The sequence below is a fragment of the Mytilus galloprovincialis genome, chromosome 1 (genome assembly GCF_965363235.1).
Source record: "Mytilus galloprovincialis chromosome 1, xbMytGall1.hap1.1, whole genome shotgun sequence".
NCBI lineage: Eukaryota > Metazoa > Mollusca > Bivalvia > Mytilida > Mytilidae > Mytilus > Mytilus galloprovincialis.
Window position 1 is genome coordinate 126,507,042 of NC_134838.1, and position 15,111 is coordinate 126,522,152.

General features: G+C 31.7%; 1 protein-coding gene across 1 annotated transcript in view; it reads right to left on the reverse strand.

Moving 5' to 3' along the window:
• LOC143058053 (cyclin-G-associated kinase-like) overlaps positions 1-15,111 on the reverse strand; it is a 30,398-nt gene that overhangs the window by 3,514 nt on the left and 11,773 nt on the right. Inside the window, exons 6-21 of the mRNA XM_076231519.1 lie at positions 14,951-15,076; positions 14,177-14,266; positions 13,611-13,746; positions 11,355-11,498; positions 10,849-11,020; positions 10,571-10,623; positions 9,527-9,675; positions 8,820-8,942; positions 7,818-7,951; positions 7,218-7,331; positions 6,590-6,670; positions 6,290-6,407; positions 5,205-5,284; positions 4,583-4,779; positions 2,522-3,649; positions 1,507-1,758 (exon numbers count right to left, since the gene is read on the reverse strand). Coding sequence (XP_076087634.1) covers positions 1,507-1,758; positions 2,522-3,649; positions 4,583-4,779; positions 5,205-5,284; positions 6,290-6,407; positions 6,590-6,670; positions 7,218-7,331; positions 7,818-7,951; positions 8,820-8,942; positions 9,527-9,675; positions 10,571-10,623; positions 10,849-11,020; positions 11,355-11,498; positions 13,611-13,746; positions 14,177-14,266; positions 14,951-15,076 — 3,097 coding nt within the window. The remainder of the gene's footprint in view (positions 1-1,506; positions 1,759-2,521; positions 3,650-4,582; positions 4,780-5,204; positions 5,285-6,289; positions 6,408-6,589; positions 6,671-7,217; positions 7,332-7,817; positions 7,952-8,819; positions 8,943-9,526; positions 9,676-10,570; positions 10,624-10,848; positions 11,021-11,354; positions 11,499-13,610; positions 13,747-14,176; positions 14,267-14,950; positions 15,077-15,111) is intronic.

Consider the following 15,111-nt stretch of genomic DNA (forward strand, 5'->3'; position numbering starts at 1 on the left):
AAACAAGTGAAACTGCGAGCTACTGCTCACTGATGATACCCCCGCCGCAAGTGGATAATATTAATAGTGTAAAAATATGCAAGTGTTCGGTAAACAGGAAGTTGTCGAGTGATGAATCTGAAAACGCATCACACGGTATAGCTGACTTATATAAATCCTGAAACCAAATTTCAGAAATCCTTGTATTGTAGTTCCTGAGAAAAATGTGACGAAAATTTTTAACTTGGTTATCATGTGTAAAATCATACAAGTGTTCGGTAAACAGGAAGTTGTCGAGTGATGAATCTGAAAACGCATCACACGGTATAGCTGACTTATATAAATCCTGAAACCAAATTTGAGAAATCCTTGTATTGTAGTTCCTGAGAAAAATGTGACGAAAATTTTTAACTTGGTTATCATGTGTAAAATCATACAAGTGTTCGGTAAACAGGAAGTTGTTGAGTGATGAATCTGAAAACGCATCACACGGTATAGCTGACTTATATAAATCCTGAAACCAAATTTCAGAAATCCTTGTATTGTAGTTCCTGAGAAAAATGTGACGAAAATTTTCAAATTGGCTATCATGTGTAAATTCATACAAGTGTTCGGTAAACAGGAAGTTGTCGAGTGATGAATCTGAAAACGCATCACACGGTATAGCTGACTTATATAAATCCTGAAACCAAATTTCAGAAATCCTTGTATTGTAGTTCCTGAGAAAAATGTGACGAAAATTTTCAACTTGGCTATCATGTGTAAAATCAGACAAGTGTTCGGTAAACAGGAAGTTGTCAAGTGATGAATCTGAAAACGCATCACACGGTATGGCTGACATATATAAATGTTGATACCAAATTACAGAAAGGGTGGATGTGTAGTTCCTGAGAAAAATGTGACGAAAGTTTCATGGGACGGACTGACTGACGGACGGACTGACGGACTGACGGACTGATGGACGGACTGATGGACAGACTGACGGACGGACAGACAGAGGTAAAACAGTATACCCCCCCTTTTTTAAAGCGGGGGTATAATGAAATAAATGTACTGTGAATACAAAACAATCATTATACTGCTTCTAGGATTTTTCAGACTTAATCAAACAATTCAAAAACAGTCAAAGATAAACGCCAAGATATAGTGGAGATATGTATTCATTGTGAAAACCAAAGTTGATCAAATCAAATAGCTAAAACAATTTGGCCTCCAAAGAGTAAAAGTTAGAAGTTCAGTACCACAGAACCTGGTTAAATCCCCTTCTATTCTCTTAAAGTTTAAATGGATAGTGTTTCCATTTTTCTAGTCAATTAAGGCCATAAATTATTTCGGAATTGGAGTTCATTACATACTTTAATATCAATATTACTACATAAACACAGACAAAATGACAGAAATCACACATACAAAAGCTAATTTAATAAAAAATTATTTAACATAAACCCATTGGTTAAATGTTCAATCAATTGTAGTTATGTTTGGGTATGAATAACTTTGGTACTATATGGGTTTTATTTCACTTACCAAATGGTTTCCTAACACCTCGATCACTTCTATCCCCTATCACACTTGATTTTCCTGTGTTACTCGGAGGGGCAGGGAAGTTTACATTGTAATTTGGTTTATGCTGTGGAGGTCTTGGAATCTGTGGGGATCCTTGAGGGGAATTTTTGTTGATGACTGCCTGTGGCCTGTTGAGTTTAGGAGAACCTTGTGGAGATGGTTTCTGTTGCCACCCTGTCGACTGCTTATTACCTCCAATACTTCCTAAACTACCTGTGTTCAAAAAAGGGTACTCTTTACATGTTTAATCTACAGATAGATACATAATTCTCTAAAATTGTTGCCACTAGCAAGTATCTCATATCCTGGTACAGTTACTATAAATTCAGAAACTATTGGAATGATTTTTGTAAATGTAAAAACTGCACATAATGAACTATATAACTAGATGTCACTCAAGTTCTGTTATCTTAGAACATAGTTGTATACAGATTTCTTAAAAGGGCAAAAAATAATCTAACATCTTAAATTTTTTTTTACCATCTTTAGTATCCAATAATTTGTACTTTAATTTAGGTAAAATAATGAAATAAACATATTTTTTTAAACTTTGACAAAAACTAATTCTTTAGAAGTAAATTTTCCCCTTTTCTCATCATAATGCACAATTGAAATAGAGTACATTAGAGAGAAAACAAGAGTTGTCAAAATATCAAACATATCAACCGTTTACATGCAAATCGATGTAACAATTAATATTATATAAATCATTATTCTGACATTAACAAGTCAGAGTATCTTTCTTTTGAAGGAATGTTCGATGCCAAACTGAAGTACAAAAAAAAATGTATTTTCTACATGGATATTGATTTTTAAATCAATCAAGCACCAAATGCCTTTTTTCTACCATTAGAGCAACATTCACCTCAGTTAGGCTGCCATAAAATAAAATTATCAATTCTATTGGTCAATTAGAACACCCTCGTCTCTGATGCCTGCTAGCAAAAGATTGATCTGAAAAATCTTATCAGCTTACCTAAGTCAGCAAATGGATCCAGTTTTTTGGGCTGTTGTTGTTGTTGTGCTGGCTTAGCCTGATTAGCAGATAAAATATTTTGTTGTGAACCAAATCCTCCCATTGCTGGCATTTTTGTTCCACTATGATTCTGTTGGATACCTCCTAAGTTAGACGCAGAATGACTTTGTCGTAAGTTAGAACTTGATCTATTATTCACTGGAATGTTTGATGTATTAAACTTAACTACGTTTGCACTATCCCAGTTTCCTAGTAAATTTGGACCAGTGTCATTTGAGGAATTACTTTCCATCATTTTTATAAAATCATCTTCTTGAGTATTATTGGAATTGTTTGAGACACTTGTTTGGAATGGATCGAATGTTCCAGATGGTTTCTGGGTAGTTTTGGCTGTTGGGAATGCATTAGTCTGTCTAGAAGACAATTCCTGGAAAGGATCAAATGAAGATTGCTGATCATTAGGTGCACTATTTTGTGGTCCACCTAGAAAATCACTAGGTCCATCTATATTAAGTAAATCTATTTGTTCTGTCACACCTCCATTTTTAGAATCTAATACAGCTTCCTCACCTGACAAATCAAATAATTGATTATCAGGTTGTGATGCAAACAAGTCAACATTTTGTGGTTTTGACTGGTTTCCTAAAGAAAACAAATCCTCATTTTCACTTTTATTTCCTGATGAGAAAAAGTCAACATCTTGTTGTTTTGACTGATTTCCCATTGAAAACAAATCCACATTATCTGTGTTATTTCCAGAAGAAAACAAGTCAACATTTGGTGATTTCTTTCCACCTATAGAATTTTGTGATCCACTATTACCATTAGATAATCCTTTCATACGTTCACTTGTTAACGCGGCAAAGTCATCTTCATCATCTTCACTGCCGCTGAGAAGACCCGATTCTGATTCTCGGTCAGCAAAACTCTTTACCTCACCCTGTCCTTTTGATTCTTCCTGTTGCCAACTCAAACTGTCAAAGAAACTTGTTTTATTAACTGGTTCCTCTTTTTTCCTGGTTTCCTGTTTTGGTTCTTGTGACTTTGGTACATGAGCTGGACTGCTGTTCTCACTACTAGGTTGACTGGTAGTTCTATGTAATCTTGATTTTACTCTTTCCGAGATACCTGATGTAGAAATTGTATGAAAACTATATATATGATAAAAGCATAGTTTCTTTTTTATATTTATGAAATGAATAAAAGATTATAAGAAATGTAACTAATGCGTTATGGCTACAGTAGTAATACCTTACTTTACTGTGATTAAGAAATGTGTTTTTTAAACATAAACATTCCAGATAAAAGCAAAGCTTTAACACATTATTACTTTGATTTGTATCAGTTATACAAGTCCTGATGATTATTGTCTTAGGCCAAGCAAACAAGATTGTTTGTTTCCTTTCACCCCTGCAGGGGTTGTTTTACCCTCCAGGTTATTTTATTTTTGTAATTGAATAGATGAATTTCCTGTCTGTGGTTTAAAGAAAATTCACTGTAGAAAGAAAAGGTATGTGCCTTGTTTGATATTTGCCAAAAAGTTAAATATTTGTTTATATGGCCTGCCCACCCTTATTTTTCTTCTTCTTATATAAATAGTATAGAAATCTCTAAATCTCTATTATTTAATTTTCTAAGACCAGTTTTTCCCTAAGAACTAAGTAAATGAAGTAACAACGTCATACCAACTTGTATTCTATACCAAGCTATCTATCACCTGTTCATACCCATGTATGGGAAGTGAAAAGAGAACAATCTTTATTTTTATTTTCTTTCTTTTATAAGTTTCTGTTTTCTTCAATGTATAATTTTATTTTTTTTAAATCTTTTTAAAACTTTTCCCTTCATGTACCTCTTTAAAAGTTTTATCTTTTATCATGTTTATAATAGTACATTTAACTATATGACATTAATTATGAGCAAATATCTGTTTTTGATTCTACTGTAATTTGTATGTGAGGGCCTCAGAAAAGACTACTATGTTGCAAATGTGTCTACCCCTTTTAAATAAAGAATTTAGAATAACTATTATTATTAAGATATCCTGATAATACAACTTACCAAACTCATTAAGAACTTGGTACAGTTCATCTTTGGAAGAGAATAAAACTCTGGGGTTCAGTTTCTGTGTATCAAATTTTTGCCATGGGTACATACTGTCTGTTCTAGGACGTTCATTGGGTGATACAATCACATCTAATGACACAGAGAAGAGATCAGGATATTTGTCTGCAGTTTCTAACTGATCCAAATCAAATCTACAACAAAGAATTATATCTTATATCATAAGGACAACAAGCAGTTGAAGTACAAGCTTATAAAGCCAATTTAATACTCTGTGATAATGATTTATTCCATAATGTTGTTAAATGGTTTGTTTCATACTTAAATAACAGGAGGTGAAAAAATGTGAATGTAGATGGTACAAATAAGTATACACAAGAACCATATCCAGTAAACAACTGTTCTTGTTGAATGTAGGACTGGTGTAAAAGCACCAACTGTAAATTCCATCTAATAGACTTACTGTGTGGAATAAACGATTGTTTGTTTGAGTGATTTCACATTTGTCATTTTGAACAATAAAATATGTTTTAACAAAACTAGTGGTTTCTCGTTTGAACTAGTGATTTCAGTTTGACCACATGCTTTCAGGTTTGACCACAGGAGTATGTATACTTACTGAGTGAATTTCATTTTAGTGCTTTCAGGTTTGACCATACCAGTATGAAACTGCAACTGAAACATTTTCATTGAAGTAATCTGAAAGAAACAAATTAAATACCAGGTATGTCAGATTTATAATTGAAGATAAAGACAGTTTACACAATGGAAATGTATGTTTGCTTGATGTTTAATTAATTTTTGGATGCAAATATTTCAAGTGTATTTTTGTAGTTAAATTAGTTTTTGTAAAGTGTGTTGACCAAGATGACTGAAGTCAGATGCAGACTGCCATTGGGTGATGGACAGAGAGGTGTGTTCGACAGTAGCAGTGAAATTTCATAGTTTTTTTTCCGTTTTCAAACAGTGGTTCATCATTTACCACTTTTTACAGGATGAAATTTTTAGTTTAACTTTTAACTTTGTACGGATTTATTTTTCTAATAAATATTGCCTACTCGTAGAAATACATTTATCAGTTTATGGTCAAGAAGCAAGCACTATATTTTGAACATTTTATTTTTATTTGATTTAGCTTTCAATTATTTTTGTTTTGGAATAGTGCATCCTATTCAGACTGAATCTTTATCAATGGTGCATCCTATTCAGACTGAATCTTTATCAATGGTGCATTCTATTCAGACTGAATCTTTATCAATGGTGCATCCTATTCAGACTGAATCTTTATCAATGGTGCATTCTATTCAGACTGAATCTTATATATAATTATCAATGGGTACTGTTTTGCTAATGGCAAACTACTCATTATTTGTCAATACAGTCAAACTGAGACTGACCCCTAATAAGTCAGATTAGAAGGTACAAAAGTCAAATAAGAAAACAAATAAGAATTTTTAACTTTCACTACTTGTAATGAACTATTCCATGAGTTAGCTATTATTTTCCACAAAATTCGGTTGTTCACTTAAAGTTTAATTGCAGGTAAATACATTTACTCCACCTGACCTTTGCCCTCATCCAAATGACCTTGTCTTCACTTGGCTTAAGATAAAATTATAAAGCTCCCAACCTTGTCAATGTGCAATGGCATTTGTCTCTTGCTGTAAACTTTGCCCTGTATGTTGAAATTTAATAATAATTTACCTTGCCCTGAACTTTGCCCCCAAATGTTGACCTTGCATGATAGGCTATGACAGTGATATCACCAACAACTGACATATCTAGTGGTATTATAGCTTTTCCTTCGTCAACAACAAAACCCCTGTAATTAAAACAATATAATAAGTTTATTCATTTAACAGATTTAACTAGTGGTTATAACAAATTTTTTTTAAACCTTTCTATTCCAGCAAATTTATTTTACATTTTTTTAATAAATCAAATTAGTATTTTAATATTTCAACACCTACAATCTACTTTTAATAATAACAATATATTACAAACCTCATCTTGTCATATTCCTGAGATGTTGACATTATTCTATCTTCTCCAACAAATATCTCAACAAAAGGTCGACAGCCATTCCTATTTAGCAAGAAATTTTAAAATTGTATATATTAAATTTGAGCTTTCATGTTCAATATCGTTTTAATCATTAGAATACTATTGCTTTAAACGTATTTTCCCCATTTTTTTTACAAATGACTTCAGTTTAATCTATTATAAAGTTTTTTTTACCTATAACTGTGGGCCAATTATCACCAAACAAATAACATAATCAAATTGTGTAAAATTTTATTGGCCTCCTATCTACTCTTTTGGACTTCTGGTGTTTTAATACAGAAATTATATTTTAAAAAAAGAAAGAGATTTTTAAATTTAATTGACAAAAAAGTAATATGCAAATCTACAATATGATGCACACCAATACTTTTGAGTTTTTGTATTAACAATAATTATTGACAAACAGACTGACGAAGGAGGTTAATATATAGATCTACTTAGACAAGAACAAAATTCTGTAATCATCAAGCATTTACACAGCTGTCAATTTTATTTCATTCTTCTTATATATATAGTATGAGGTCTGGAGTAACATAGTATATAAATTTAACATTAGATATATACCTACCTCATTTTATTGAATAATGGAACTGGTGACATGATAAGGTTCTTAATCATCACTGGCCTACTGTGAGGTAAATAGGGGGTATCAGCTACCATCTCAGAAATGTACCCTATATACCTATAAATAGAAAACCAATCTTTACCATACAGAGTAACAAGGGTTAAACTTAATGCCTCCTCTGCCATGGCGTGGGCATAAAAATAAAACTTTAGAAAAGTCAATTATATTTAAGTATAGTTAGCATCTTTACAGGTTACCATCAGAAGAGAATTTTTTCTTGTGTATATACAAAGATATTCAACATGCCACAAAAATAGAAACATTTTTTACTTTTAAACTTGATACAAATCTAGCAATCAATGACTAGTTATATGGGAATTGGTGGTAAAATTTCAAATTATTGGAAAACATGAAGATCCTTGAAGCAAGTAAAATTTGCTAAAACTCAATATATCAAGCTGCAGATATAATATAAAATCATTTTTGGACGAAATGCATAATGGACTGGGTTGAGCAGTTTCTAATCCTATTTTCACAGCTGGTGATGCCAGTTACAAGTGAAATCCTTGTTTACTACAATGATCTAGAAGCTGACAATTATACCTTCTTTGAGCAGGAGACAGGCCTGGTTGGCATCGCTTTGAAGAGAACAAATGTAAAGCTTGTTGACTAGATTCAAACAATCTACAGAACACCAGAAATGCTCCAATGACTGTGGCTGAGGAAGCTTTACCATCCTACAATATTAAAACATATATCAAACTTTATCATCATATTAATGTTAATTATAGGAGTAATTCTTTTCATTTCATTATTTTCAAACCTTTTTTTTTTTTATCTCACAGCTTCATCAACAGAAGCCTTATTAGAATATCTGGTGATCTGTTTAGACTTTGCACCTTGTTTTTTATTATTGAAACAAGTTTCATTTACTCATATGCATCAAAGTGAATGAGAAATATTTCAACATTACTTATCTATATACTGTCATGACTGTCAGAATTAAATTTGACCCAAAATGTTGCTTTTAAAGTATATCATATTACAAATCACAAGTATACAGTTTTATATATTACTTACTAAACAATGTACCACACATATATTATATTACTTACTAAACAATGTACCACACATATATTATATTACTTACCAAACAATGTACCACACATATATTATATTACTTACCAAACAATGTACCACACATATATTATATTACTTACTAAACAATGTACCACACATATATTATATTACTTACCAAACAATGTACCACACATATATTATATTACTTACCAAACAATGTACCACACATATATTATATTACTTACCAAACAATGTACCACACATATATTATATTACTTACTAAACAATGTACCACACATATATTATATTACTTACTAAACAATGTACCACACATATATTATATTACTTACCAAACAATGTACCACACATATATTATATTACTTACCAAACAATGTACCACACATATATTATATTATTTACCAAACAATGTACCACACATATATTATATTACTTACTAAACAATGTACCACACATATATTATATTACTTACTAAACAATGTACCACACATATATTATATTACTTACTAAACAATGTACCACACATATATTATGTGGATTTTGTCTGAGCCATAAATGCATATTCTTGCAAATAGCAAAGAGATTGGCAAGTGTTGGGGCTTTTCTCGCTGTCCATCCACATTCTGATACCTATAATGTATATGTAAAACATTCATCATTTGTGAAATGTTAATGCATCAGTTTGAAATAGATTTTAAAACTAGATATGCAATTTTAAATATAATAAATTATAATAGTTGCAGAAATTTTTTTTTTTTTTTTTTTTAAGAAAACAGTTTATTTATTTGGTGTATTCAAAGTGTTTTTCTGGATTTACTTTAATCTAGACATTAAATTCAAAACATTTAAAAGCCAATTGATGCATAAATATGTAGAAACAATACATATGACCAAAAGACGCCTAAAAAGAGTAAAATTATAATTTGTCCCCTTTGTTTTGAAATCTTGTCAAAAGAATATTAAGTATTTCTATAACTTGCTATAGTTTATAGAAATATGATCACCTGGATGAGAATTTCTATTCTTGAACATCAAAGGAGATGAAAGTTGTAAAGAAAAAATTCAATAGCAGTAAGATAAATAATAATAAAATTGCCAAAAAAGTCATGGCAAATGTCAATAGTCATATACAATGTGGCGTACAATGTGATTTTTTTATGTGTAATTTTTAATTTAGAATTGAAGCATGTGCTAATGCATAGATATATACCAACCCTGTTTTCAAATTTGATGGTCCTATAACTTTTCTGTGATATATTATATACAGCATATGAACTTTTATGCTTGTAGTCTAGATAATTCTTAACTTCATCTATATGATTCTTAAAAGCTGATTCAACACCCTCTGATGGGAATGACATAACTGTAATAGAAATAGAAATATTATTAGTCTAAATAAATCATTCAATATTCTCTGAGAGTATCAACTGAAAGTAAGAAAATAGAACTAATTATTGTTTTGTATAGTGTTCTTTTGTTGTGCTTTTCACCACTAACCCAAGTTATAGGGAGGGTTGGGCACACACTAGCATGAATAGGCCTTTTATAACTTGCTATGCCTTATGAGTTCTGCAAAGCATTAAAGGCCATCTGGTGACCTACAGTTGCAAACTTCTAGGTCATTTGGTCTCTGGTAGAGAGTTGGCAATCATATCATTTCATCTTTTTTTAATGATAACCCTGTGAGTAGTTGGCTTGAATTAGCTAGAGGTACCTTATGTTAATACCCATATATATGCTTAACTTTGTGTTCTGATAACCATTTTGGTGGTTGTGATGTGGCAATGAATGCAGGTTTGATTACAGGTCATGTTTAACAAAAAACTTTACAATTGGTTTTGCTGCTTTATCTTAAAGCATGCATTATAAGGAATAAGAGGAGAGTGGTTTGCTTTTAGTCCAAAAATGTGTCCAAGTATGGTGATGTGTTTTCATGCAGACTGTTGCCTTGAAAGCTAGTGTGTTAAAAATCCTGCTCAGAGTGTCAGTCTTGTACAAAGCAGGATTCATGTTTATATATAATTAACATCTTTTTATCCTAAATATGCTCTTTATTTGCCACTGAATGTTCAACAGCCACCCATCCATCTGTTTCTGATATCAGAATTTTTTTCTTATGTTTGAAATGATACATTTTGTTTAAAGTATTAGTTGTTTAATCATTCAAAGTCTAGCTAACTTTACAAGTCAAAATAGCTTTGAAGAAATAAAAGACAAATTCATGATGAAAACATATCAATCCAATTAAAGCACATTACCTATTACTCTAGATGTGATATAACTCAAATCCAAGTCTGCCTTGTTCACAGTTCTGAAATGAAAGAAAATATTTCAATAATAACATTTTTTTACTGTTGTTTTGAAAACATATCATTCAAAATTTTTCTTCAATAGACTTCATTACAATTGGTTATTTCAATATTTTGTTTGATATATCTTGAACTGTTTACAGTAAATGATACTTTTATAAACACTAGTCGTAAAATCTTAATTTCATATCATTAAATGGTATAAATAGTTATATATTCAAACTTACGCTGAGACCGTTTCCATGACTTTGGCTGAAGCATCTTTGATATTTTTCATTAAACTTCCTGCTCCACCTTTTAATGAACTAAATATTGACCCTGCTGTGGTTTGTCCTTCATTGTATGCTGAAGGCTGAGGTTGTGGGGGTGGTGCTTGTCTAACTGGGGAATCTGAATTATCTATTAAAATAATAATGATGTTTAATGATTATGGTAAAAGAAGCATCTCAAGAAGATCATTTCTAAACTGTAATATGATTTGACATAAAAACCGGCTAGTTAAAACAACCATGCACATATAACTTCCTTCATAAAACACCTACTTCATTTTTCTCCCAAAATAATTTCACTGTTTAAGAACAGTGTGCAACTCATATACTATTATTTACACATGTGAATGGTGATATATATTCTGTTTGTAATATATAGTGATGATTTAAAAAGGTTAAAAACAAAGAATCATGTTAACTTGCAAATGTTGAGTTTAACCAGCTTGTGATTTGAAGAGTTTTACCTGTGAAAGGTGTGGCAGATATTCCTTCAGTAATATTAAGTGGAGTTTTTAAATTGATGTTTCTGGCCGCTGCTACCTCCTGTAATCTGTCTAATACATCAGTTATGTTAGGTCTGTCATTAGGGTTCACTTGTAACAAAGATCCTATAAAATATACCAATCAAAATGTTATAAAATTTGTCAAACATTAATGTTTTATCTGCCATATGGATTTATTAGTAATTAAAGAACCTTAGTGAGCACGCTCACATACCCCACGTCCCCACATTGTCATTGGAGAAATTAAATAAGTATAAGAAAAAAAAATTGTATAAGAAAAAATATAGAATAATAATTTCCTGTCAATATACACATCTACATAGTATGTCCTTATTATCTACAAAATTCCATGAAATTCTGTTGTGTGTTTTCAGAGGAGTTGAGAAGACAAACTGTTGCAGAAGTACATTGAAGCAAATAAGTTCAAAGGGGCGTAACTCCTAGAAATAAAATTGAATCGTAATTTCCCGTCGATATGCACAACTACATAGTATGTCCTTATTATCTGAAAAGGTTTCATGAAATTCTGTTGTGTAGTTTCAGAGGAGTTGCGATGACAAACTGTTGCAGTAGTACATTGAAGTAAATAAGTTCAAAGGGGCGTAACTCCTAGAAAAAAAATTGAATCGCAATTTTCCGTCGATATGCACAACTACATAGTATGTCCTTATTATCTGAAAAGGTTTTGTGAAATTCTGTTGTGTGGTTTGAGAGGAGTTGCGATGACAAACTGTTGTAGTAGTACATTAAAGTAAATAAGTTCAAAGGGGCGTAACTCCTAGAAAAAAAATTGAATCGCAATTTCCCGTCAATATGCACAACTACATAGTATGTCCTTATTATCTGAAAAGGTTTCGTGAAATTCTGTTGTGTGGTTTGAGAGGAGTTGCGATGACAAGAAACAGGACTGACGGACGGAAGGACGGACGGACTGACGGATGGATGGACTGACGGACGGACGGGTCAAAAACATTATACCCTCCGCAACTTCGTTGCGTGGGGTATAATAAATATCCTAAATGAAATGTGTATGTGAATTTGAAATTATCCATTCATGTCATGATTCACACTCGTGCTGTGTGGTCACAGTGTGAATGCAATAGAATGTGTCCCTGTGCCTTCATTTTGCATTTGAGAGGGTTGTCTACAAATTCATTTCATTGATGTTTTATTTCATTTACTGTTTGGTCTCTTGTGTAGAGGTATATCATTAGGTATCATACCACATTTTCATCTACATGTACACAATGGATCATTTTTAAAAAGCCAGTTGTAACAGACATCATACTCTTCTGTTGTCTGTTTTAAAATGCAGTCGACTCTCGTTATCTCGAGGTCAGTCAGACCAGAGAAATATTTTGAGATAATTATAGTTCGACTCAAACCGGAAGTTTGATAGACCAAGGGACACAACTCTTGCTTAGCTTGGTAAACCTAAAATGATTTGGATGAATATGGGAAGGGGATGGATATTCTAGTATCAGATCGATGTATTTGTATGTCATTGTCTTTTATTATTATAATAACATTATTTTAACTTATTCAATTGTTTCAGTTACATTTTTTTCCCTATGGTTTTATCCGAGAGAGTAATTTCCAATCCATCTTAGCGATATTTAGCGAAGTTTTAATCCCCACTTTATACACATCCATGCTCATTAGTGTTAATCACGATTACAAGTAATTGTTTTTGTAAACATTTTACATACTTTTTCATGAATGTATCACTAATTATTTATAATTTTTTTCTAAAAATAAACTTAGTTAAACAGTTGTGGAAATAGCATGTCATAAATCAATACAGTGTTCAGCGGCAAGAAATTTAATTACACGTGTATTGTCAGATTAACTCTTCAATCCATTCAAATCCTGGAGGTCATGTTTTGACATATGTGTATTAGTTCGAGATAGATAATGAATTTTGAATGATTTTGTTAACCTTGGGACCGTAAATTTAGTTTGACTCAACCGAAATTTAGACTCATCCAATTTTGACTCAACAGGAGTCGAAATACATACATTTATATGGAACAAAGTTCGAGATCACGTGAAAACTTCAACTCATCCCAAATTTCGAGTCAACCGAGTTCAAGACAACAAGAGTTAACTATAGTAGCTATATTTAAGGTAATTGGTGACAATTATTGCAATGAATTTGTTAACTTTAAGAACAAGAATTGTTTTCCCATCAAAATCTATGATGTAATACACACTTACTGATGAGATCATGGAATACTGTGTACTCTCTGTCTGTATCTGGGATGGTATAGTTACCATTGATGATTCTAAGCTTAGCTGAGTCTTCAAATGGATGTACATTGAAACATAGAAGATATAGCACACAACCAAGTGCCTACAAGAAAAGATATGTTTGAAAGAAGCAGTAAATTGTACATTCATACAAATTATTAGTCAATTGAAATTGCTTCTCACTACCTTTACAATAAAATATCACCTTCAATATATACTTCTGTTATGTCCTGAGAAATGAGGATGATATAACCTTTTCACAAACCCTTCTCAATAAGGAACTTTTAAATTCTATTAGCTGTTCAACAGTTGAATAATAAAGATTAATTATACTAGAACTTAAAATGGTAAATAAAAATCTGATTTTCCAAACTTTACATTGATCAGAAACCTGTGGAAACTGTTTTACCAGAGTTTAAACTAGTTATTGCTTGTTAAAAAAAAATCACTCTGTTTTTCTTCTTAAATGTTCTCAAATATTTTCCTGTATGTCAAATTAAATGAACAAATAGATTTACATTTAAATAACTTACCCATATATCCAGACTTTCACATATAGGATAGTTCATGTATAAGTCTAACATTTCTGGAGATCTGTACATAGGTGTAGTGTTTCTTGTAATCTAAAAAAAAAATTAAAAATAAAACTTCTAACTTTCTTATCATTAATATAGCTGTTAAATTAAGATGTGATTTATTTCTGTATGATATTAAAAGCAAACTGTATTTTGGTTTGCTGGTTTTATTGATTGACTGGTTGACTGTATTTAACACCACTATCAGCTCTATTGCACAATTTGGTGGAGGATGCAGGAGAGCCTAGAAAGAACCACAGACCTTTGGTAGACAAGTTGACAATCCTAGTCAGTGAAAACTGGAGTCTAATGCATCTACCATGTGCTGAACTGACAACTTCAGTGTTGACAGGCTAGTGATACAGAAGTTCAACTATTCGACCACTCCTGGCAGATTTCAATACCACAAGGACCATAACTCCTGATTGGTAAAAGTGACAATCATCAATATCAACTTGACCTCCATTTTGTTAACAGTAACAACATATTAAATTTGAAAAGCTTCGGTTGCACAGTTCATGGGTAAATGCTCAGACACTGTATGGCAGCAGCCCAGATGAAAAGCCTAACAAATGAATTTAATTCTTCTCTAAAAATTTGCAACTAGACTGATTGTGTGCTGCTGCTTTAAGATTTAATATGGTGGAAAGCACCCAATCTACATTAATTAGACATGAAGAAGAACAGAAATCATATTTACAATGTTTTGTTAATGAAATAATATGATTATACCTCATCCTCTACAAGACTCCTCTGTATAGCTGACCAGCCAGAATCAGGATAATGGGTCTTTGTTGTAGCACTACCAAAATCACATAGCTTTATTGATCCTTGGGAACTCAAAAGAAGATTTTCTACCTGAAATAAAACAGTTCATTATGTACAATACTCAA